The sequence below is a fragment of the Penaeus chinensis genome, chromosome 4 (genome assembly GCF_019202785.1).
Source record: "Penaeus chinensis breed Huanghai No. 1 chromosome 4, ASM1920278v2, whole genome shotgun sequence".
In the NCBI taxonomy this organism is placed as follows: Eukaryota; Metazoa; Arthropoda; class Malacostraca; order Decapoda; family Penaeidae; genus Penaeus; species Penaeus chinensis.
Genome location: NC_061822.1, coordinates 3,539,092 through 3,549,091, shown reverse-complemented (window position 1 = coordinate 3,549,091; position 10,000 = coordinate 3,539,092). Strand labels below are relative to the sequence as shown.

Here is a 10,000-nt window from a genome sequence, read left to right as displayed (position 1 = left end):
ATCTAAAACATAAAACTTAATAATACATTGGAATGACATCCAAAGTGGCATATATCCTACCTCTGTATAACAAAGCAATTCATTTCCATTTATTCATAAAAAAAAAACTTCAAGCATTTCATACAAAAAGAATATATAAATTAAATTTTGCTTTGACTCATGCAAATACTACAATTAAGACTAAAGCATTCACAGCTTTATATAGCACAAATGGTGATTTCTATCTTACAACAAATGCTACACAATATGAAGTAAAATGTAGAGTGAATGTGTTACAGGAGCTCTACATGACTAAGTCAATTTCACCTGAATATTTTATCTCATCAACACCTCATCAAAAGAAGGGCAGATCCTGTGATTTTAGGAGTATCATAACCTACAAAATACATTATCACATGAAGTTAGAACACCAAACTACAATTTTTGAGAGGAAGAAAAATGTTTAGTTCTAAGCCTGTCATAAAGGTATGTAGCCATGATCACATATCATAATGGTGACTTGGCACTTTTATAAGACTTTAGCATGAGTTTATCAGTTATCAAAGATGTGACTATCACAACAAAATCAAGAAAAGGTTTTGAAGGAAAACTAGCATTTTATTATTCAAGTTGATGCAAGTTTCTTATCAACTTATTCTTAGTTACCGGTACTTGACTTGCATTAAAGGTCATTCTACTACCTATTATATATTTGTGCTGATAGCATTAAAAACACAGGAGCCTTGGGGTAAGGGGGAAGCTTAGGGGAAAGCTAATTAACACTATGTAAAACATTATGCACGACAGGAAATGTAAATATCACAAGACATTCAAAAATCCATTTGTTTTGTGTACAATTAATTGTTTACTAGTTTTGGGGAAGTAACTCTTTAGCCGTTGAAATTACACATTATCGACATTCTCCAATCCTGATCTGGAACCAATTTAACCCTTATGACTCCTGTGGTGTCCGTGCTCATCTGGAGAGATTGGAAGTGGAGGTAGCTGAGGTGGAAGAAATAGGCGGCGAGTCTGACGTCGTGTCCTCATCAGGGGGAGCTAGCTGGTACAGGGGGGCGCCACACATAACTGCTACAGCTGCATCTTCACGCTCCATCCCTCTAAGCTCCTTCACTAGAGTGCCTGAAGGGGAAGGCAAGCAATAGGAAGTGGTTAAGTTACCACAAAACAAGAAACTTTGAGATAAGCTTATATATCATTTCACTTGATTAAATGTTCTTAATCATTCTGAATCAGTAAAATGAAAAAAAATTTAACCTTGTAAATACACAAACAGTAAACCATAAAATCCTCTACTTTTTTTCCCTTTACCTAAAGTAGCAGTAGTTGACTGTCCCCAAGAATGTAACAGAGTTGCTGTTGAGGAATGCTGGGCAGAACCACTCTGGCTATCAAGGGATGGCAACATCTGTTGCAAACCCAATTTGACAGCAAGAACACACCTAAAATTGAGAAATAATGAGAATTCATGCAAACAATATCCCACATGCTTTTATGTCTACTACTTTCTTAACACAACTACTAACAAATTGGAACCAAAGCAATTCCTTACCAGTCAGAGCCTCGAGGATGTGCAGGGTCCATGAGCGCAGCCAAACGCTGGACAGTCACCGTGCACAGGCTGGAGATGTGTACCTCACCACCCACCACAATGCTTGACACAACCTATAACAATCATATGGGTTTTGATAATTCATTCTCATTAGAATCTCTGCAGTCTATACCTATAACTAATCATAAAAGAAATGACAAGAATGAATAACTATGTCATCTATATATTAGTTATACTTTTCATTTTGAATTTTGCAAAATTTGAATTCAAATAATATTTCCTCAGGATAATCATCAAGTCTCAGAAGTTTCACAATATATTAAATCCTTATAAGTAGGATTTTAAAAGAATAAAATCTACTTCAACATACAGAACAGTTTTGGTGGGGTGTAACTTGTATAAGTTGAGAAGTGTATGTCTGAAAGTAATTATTTAAATATAACATGACATTCAAATGCTGCAGGATGATTCTCACACTATGGGATGCTAAACTTAGATCATTCATATCATATCTATGGTTCCCCATGTCACACAGGCACACTAGGATATGTCTTGAATACACTCCTACTTGCAGTCCTCCCTTTATTTCATATCTGTCTTCTTTTTTTAGAACATTTCTACACTTACTTCCTGTGATCCAAAGCAAACAAGTTGGGTGAATGACTCCTCCTTGTCAGTGAGCGGATTCTGGAGTGAAGCACGGACTCCTCCACTGAGCAAGGCAGTATATATGTCAGCTGGCGGCCAAGCATACACTGTCGAAGCATGAGAGCTCAACTGTTCAGCACTGAGGACATGCTTCTCCAAAACCAGCCCTGGACACATCTCAACTAGCACCTAAAAGGGAAAAAATGCATCTTGTATTCATTCACATTTTTGGCCTACCTAGAGGGAGGAAAACCTTTCGTGCAGAAATCAGAAATTAAGATGATACTTTTGTATAAGTTTCCCTGAATTATGTTACTTAGTGAAATACTAACATTCATGGGAATTTTGTATACCATATACAAATATATAATTTCTAATCCATACATTTTTTTATAAATACCTTTCAAGCAAAGACAGTTAATGTATCTGTTACAAAATGGCTAAATTGATAAAAAGGTAACAACTACAAATCCCTATTAGATTTCAGTCATCAGGCCATTAACATACCCATATACAGGTCCTTATCATCCCAAAAAATAAACCATATCATTGTCCCTATCAAATCAATGTATGAAGCTGTCTACCTGATCAATCATGGCTAAAAGGTCCTCCATGAAGAAGAAGGCTACATGGCCTGCCTCCGGTGGACCCCTGACCTTAACCTCAACTGCCTCGCCTCCTTCCTCCAGAGTAAGAAGAGCTTCTAGGGGTCCAGAACAGAACTTCGACCCTCCACACCATTGGTACAAGTCTGTGTCTCGCTCTGGGTATTCTTGCCAGGATCTTCTTAGCTGTACCTGAGTTGAAACAAAAAGAAACTTATTTCACAGGAAAAATACAAATTACTTATTCTCTACTACATACTGGCAGTTCTAGAAAATTACAAGCAATTATGTAATCCACAGCTGATATATGACACACACACACACACATATATACAAATATATGGTATTTTATATAACACACAAAATACACACACACACACACAAAATATATACAAATATATGTTATATATATATCACACAAATACAACACACACACCCCACAAAAAATATATACAAAAAATATGTTTTATATATATATCACACAAAACACACACACACACACACACACAAACACACACACACACATACATACACACACACACACACAAAACACACACACACACACACACACATACTTACATACATACATACATACATAAAACCCCAAAAATACATACACCACACCAACACACACACAAATACAAAACACCACACACACACACACACACACACACACACACACACACACACACACACACACACACACACACACACACACACACACACACACACACACACACACACACACACACACACACACACACACACACACACACACACACACACACACACACACACACACACACACACACACACACACACACACACACGTATGTATATATGTATATATTTGCATATGTATATACTTGTTTATGTATATACATATATATGTATATACTTGTTATATACATATAAAAATATATTTATATATTCTACATACATATATACATATATTTATATATACATATGTATATATATGAATAAATATATGTATTCATCTATACATATAATATGCATGAATTTGTATATATACAAATACATATACATATAAACATATATATGTATACATTCTATATATACATATACATATATATGTGTATATATATACATTTATATATATATTTCATATATGAACATATATATACGTATATATACAAATATATACATATATATTATATTATATATATGTATATATACTTATATATACATATATATATGAAAATATATATATATTCATATATATTCATATTTATATACATATTTATATATATACATATACATATGTATATATACATATACATATATGTATATGTACATATATATATGCATATACATATGTATATATATGTATATAAGTACATATATATATACATATATATATGTGTATATATATATACATATATATGTATATGTATGTACATATATATATATATATATGTATGCGTATATATATATGTATATAAATAGATATATATAGATATATATAGATATATACAGATATATAAATATATACATATATATACAGAGAGAGATATATGTATATATATTTAAGTATGTATATATATGTATGTATATACAATATATATACATTTATATATGCATATATATCTATATATATGTACGAATATGTATAAATACGTATATATATACACATACATGTATATATATGTATATATATACATATGTAAAAACACACACACACACAGACACACACACACACACACACACACACACACACACACACACACACACACACACACACACACACACACACACACACACACACACACATTCTATACATTCCTTGTTGCTTTACTTTATTTCTGTTCTTTTTTTTACATATAATGGTATCTGTGATCTCAAAACAACCTGCTTAAATAACTGAAATAAATCAGGATATTTTCTATGAAACTATTTATGATGCTCCAACAATGATGTTATCAGAGAAGACTGCTAAACTTATATCCAAATTGTGGATCCATTTGGTACTTCCTTCATTTAGTACTTGAATCACTGCCTGATACTTATTTTTCCTTCCAGTCATGTTAGCTCACCATCTTCAATAGCATACCTTATACTGGTCTTACATTTTGCATTTCTGAAACTATAATGGCTATTTTAAATAGCAGGTTTAACAAGTGCAAATTTTCTTTGAACCATTCACTTTTTTATCTATAACATAAAACTATCAAGTGAAATTTTCTAGAGTTTCACACTTTTGGACACTTTTGGCCATTTGAAAAAGTAGGAAATACAAAAAAAAAAAAAGAAGTGGCGAGTCAATTAAATTCTGTGGAACAAATCATGAAATTTTATGACAAGATGTTTCATGTAGATACTGCATGCAGGTGTCTACACAGCCCAGCTAACTGGTATACAAAAAAAATGTACACCATAAATGACATGTTGCTTCATCAGCTGACACAAATTCCAAAGGTGTACTGAACTTAACCCGAAGCCACTGGGAACATATAATGTTCACTGTAGTAATGGTTTGTTATATGTATTTATATATGGATGGCTCCACAAGTACAAAACCATCAAGTAGTTAATTAGCATACCTATTAGACCTCCTTTTTTAGCTATCAATTTTAATGTTGTTTTCATTTTCACTGACATTATAATCAATACAGTTGTATTACTAATACTAATATCAATACAAAATAAGAGAGAATGTTTCCAAAAACCAAGGAAAAGGGTAAACAGGTGAGATAGGTAGGATCACTGATTGGTTATTGAATATTTCCAAAAATCAAGTAAAAGGGAGAACAAGTGAGATGGGTACAATTAGTAATTGACTCCTTAGTGACTAAGCATTTGTGGAGCCATTTCTGCGTAAACTCAAAGTGGGCATGGCACTTACATACATGCAATCCTCGGCAGTATTGGGTTAAACATAGAAAATCTAGCAGATACTCATACCACTCAATAAAAGGTCCTCCAGACTCTGGACTCTCCCCAGGAATGGCCAAGAAAGATTTAATCATATACTATGAAGCCAATATCATCAGTCACTGGCCCTCATATCATATGTGTCAATAAATCATTGAAGCTATTAAGATGAAGTAAAAATACCATCCATATAGTATGTTAAATGGTGAACCTACATGACTGAAAGGAGACAATAGTATCACACCTTACAATTAACTGAAAAAGTAATTACCAGGACCATATAAATCCTACTTACAGGAGCACAAAAGAATACTCTGCAAAAGCACCTAGCCTTATTGTATTTTTCTGTATTACAAATCTTAATAAAGCTTATAAAATGACCACAGATTCTATACCTGCATGTTATGCACACATACAGCATATGTTTGTTAGATTTAGTGTGTCTTGGCAATAACATGCATCTTTGTGCACCTGTGTGCATATTACTATTCAGTAAAGAATAGGTTTTGCAAAAAAAAAAAATATATAGATCACTGAATAATTCAAGCTGCTGAAAAATACTAAAATCTAAAATAGTCCAAAAAAGATTTGAATGTACAATCATTAATAAAGAAATAACATCTTAACAATGTTTGCTTGAATTATAAAAAAAAAAAATATCTAAAACATTTTGACCTTTGCAATTTGTAACAAAGTAATTCCTAAAATAACTTATATTGAGACACAGAAAATAAATCCATAGCATGCAAATCTCCATGCAATTAAATGTGCAAATTATATATTGTGGTTTAACTTCTTCAAAATGTCTCCCTAATTATATGTCATAAAATTACAAATAGGTATAATTTATCTTGACTGTTTTGAGAATACTTTGACCTAAACACTAACAAATTCTGCAATGAAATTCTTCTCACAACTTGCAAAATGTGCAGCAACATGAATAATACCCTATAGGTTTTGAACATTTTTAAATTTTCATTGAAAGAGGTTCCTATGGTCTCTTGAGATTTGGAAAAAAAAAATCAAACCATTTATGATTTTTTTTTTATCAGCAGAAACATTATATAATGACTAAAGTACCAATACATTAGCACATAAATATGTATTATACACCTTTCTGCCGGAAATAGTACCAATAAGCTTTACAGACACAACAATTTTTAACTTTACTTACACTTGACAGGAAAAGAAATAATACATAGAAAAAACACAAGTAAATAAAAGTCAAAACTGCAAAAGTCAGTCCAAAAACACCACAGCAAATACATGTAGTCTTCTAGTGATGCAAAACTAACATCAATACATGGCATGCAGTGTAGTACTCACCAGAAAAATATTTTAGGTCCATTCTTGTAATAACATAGCATGCAGTGCAGCATCCTTCACAAAGATAATTCAAGAAGTCAAACTCCTAGCATATTTTTACACTGCAGGGCATCTACCAGTGCTGATCAAAGGCAAGCTTTATATATACAAATATACTTAAGAGAGTGGTGACAATAAACTACAATATACTGTACATGAATCAGTCATGGATGATAAAAACATTTTATTCATCACAATGTCTTGATGGAAAGAGTTCATCTAAAATACTTCATTGCAGCCCAGCATAGCAAACCCTGTACCTACTGCATTTCATAAATCATCATACATAAATATTTTACTTCCTTATCCTATAAAAAATAACTGAAATATTTCTGAAGGCACTTCCCAAGGAAATTCATAGATAAATACTATGAAACATACTCACAAACAAACACACAATATATACATATGAGCACACATAGTGCACATATCAGGGTACACAGAGACATGAAAACAAACAATCAAACAAACAAACAAACAAACAAACCCACGCACGCACATGCACACGCACACGCACACGCACACGCTCACGCACACACACACACACAGAGCCATGCACACAGCTATGCACACAGCTATGCACATAGCCATCCACACAGCCATGCACACAGCCATGCAAATAGCCATGTACACAGCCATGCTCACAGCCATGCACACCATCAATCACTCACTCATTCACAAGCAAACACAGGCATATATGTGTATTTAAAAATCTGACAGTTTAACATCAGGCAGTTTCAGATATTCTAAAAAAAAGCAAAATCTCCACAGTGAGCCAACATGGTTGTTTGCTAGAGAAAAAAAAAATACTGCAGATGATATAACCTAAATCCAGAGCCTTTAGTTTTCTCCTTTTAAGGCCCACAAAGAGCAATGGAAGAAAAAAAGAGTGATACAGAATCTGTGAACGAAGGATCATATTTAAAGGCGTACTTTCCTCTCCACAAAAGTGAGTGGAATTTCAAATAAGAAATGTCAGTGTCAGAAATTAAAAAAAGTTAGTTATATACAAACTTGAGTCAAGCAAGATAATGCACTTGCAATAACTGGTAACTTAGATGAAAATGAAATGCCAGAGCACAGTGATCAAAGATGTATATAATGTAATCCAATAAAAATACAAAGGTATGTTAGAGAGAAAAAAATCTTTCTATATTCTATGGACAACTATAGTCAGGCATCTATTCATTCCTGTTTTTCTCCTATTTTGAAGCAGAATTTTAAAAGTTAAAAAAGAAGGATATCAAATGAAGGCACTGGCTTATGAAATTATTCTGATAATCTTATTTGAATAGCAAATTTACAAGCACGCACACACACACACACACACACACACACACACACACACACACACACACACACACACACACACACACACACACACACACACACACACACACACAACCAAACACACACACAACCAAACACACACACAACCAAACACACACACAACCAAACACACACACAACCAAACACACACACAACCAAACACACACACACACACATGCATACACAACCAAACACACACACAACCAAACACACACACAACCAAACACACACACAACCAAACACACACACACACAACCAAACACACACACACACAACCAAACACACACACAACCAAACACACACACAACCAAACACACACACAACCAAACACACACACAACCAAACACACACACAACCAAACACACACACACACACAAACAACCAAACACACACACAACCAAACACACACACAACCACACACACACACAACCAAACACACACACAACCACACACACACAACCACACACATTCTACCAAACAAACAAGTGGTACTACAAGGTAATTCAGTTCCTCAAAGGTAGATTTAAAACAGTTTCCTGGTAAGTGCAAATTTCATTGACTACAGAATAACTAGGCATAGAGAAATGTCTACTGTTCACTCCTACATTATCTCAATCAACTGGAAACAAGACACACCATCTTCTTTTCCCTTTCATAAGCTAAGGAAGAACAAGAGCTGCCCCTACACCATTTGTTTAAGACCACTGTTTCAATTAACCTATATAAAAAAAAAAAAAATATATGATGATATGCTACATCTGAAGCCATAAAGCTATCTATGAAATACAAAAAAAAAAGCTCTCTGCACGATTACAAGCCACCACACAACAGAAAAGCACTTAGGAGTATAAAAGTTCAACAGAAAATGAGTAATGAACACAGAGACGTAATGCAGCATGTCCATCCCACAAAACTTTGCAGTACACACTGGCTAAGGTGGTTCACAGTGCTAGTCAATAATGACAAAGATAAAGGGTTCAAAAACAGAGCCAAATAGGTGTTTATGTTCACAAAATAGCAAACATAAATGAGTATCAAATAATTGCAATATGGAAATTCATAATAATGTCTGTAATATTTTTGAGGAAATCATTTTAATATGCAAAGGACTGATATATAAATTTAGTACTATCCTGAATCCCTTACCTATGCCATAGGAAATAATGTAGCCTACACAAATGAAGAAAATCTATAGCTGTAAAGTGTTCATAGAAAGGAAGAGTGATTTGCGAAATAATAATTGTGCTTGAACTACTAACAAAGTGTATTTCTTGTGGAACCAACTGTGAGCATATTTCAGCTTAAAGATTAATGAGAAGGCAATTCTTATCAAAAAATGAATTTGTAATCCCTTCATCAGAATATATTTACTTTTACTCTAAAAAATACAATTAATTTTACATAGATAAAACAGTTAAAATCAAGAGGATAGACTGAACTTATTTTCTGATATGGAAAACTTGTTTTCTTGCCCAAAAAAGTGAAATGGCTACATGATATCAAACTTTGTCAGTATTAAAGCAAATCAAAGTCTCTTGCAAAGAAAGAAAAAATGTATTCTCAGCCTGTTTCTATATCCAACTCAGTGCAGAAATGTACATATGAGAAG

General features: G+C 33.3%; 1 protein-coding gene across 1 annotated transcript in view; it reads right to left on the bottom strand.

Moving 5' to 3' along the window:
- LOC125025165 (death-associated protein kinase 1-like) overlaps nucleotides 1-10,000 on the bottom strand; it is a 38,773-nt gene that overhangs the window by 1,899 nt on the left and 26,874 nt on the right. The window contains exons 15-23 of the mRNA XM_047613141.1: nucleotides 9,538-9,561; nucleotides 5,942-5,952; nucleotides 5,673-5,795; nucleotides 2,785-2,997; nucleotides 2,180-2,389; nucleotides 1,923-1,970; nucleotides 1,553-1,665; nucleotides 1,312-1,442; nucleotides 1-1,122 (exon numbers count right to left, since the gene is read on the bottom strand). The exon at nucleotides 1-1,122 is cut by the window's left edge and continues 1,899 nt beyond it. Coding sequence (XP_047469097.1) covers nucleotides 956-1,122; nucleotides 1,312-1,442; nucleotides 1,553-1,665; nucleotides 1,923-1,970; nucleotides 2,180-2,389; nucleotides 2,785-2,997; nucleotides 5,673-5,795; nucleotides 5,942-5,952; nucleotides 9,538-9,561 — 1,040 coding nt within the window. The 3' untranslated portion in view covers nucleotides 1-955. The remainder of the gene's footprint in view (nucleotides 1,123-1,311; nucleotides 1,443-1,552; nucleotides 1,666-1,922; nucleotides 1,971-2,179; nucleotides 2,390-2,784; nucleotides 2,998-5,672; nucleotides 5,796-5,941; nucleotides 5,953-9,537; nucleotides 9,562-10,000) is intronic.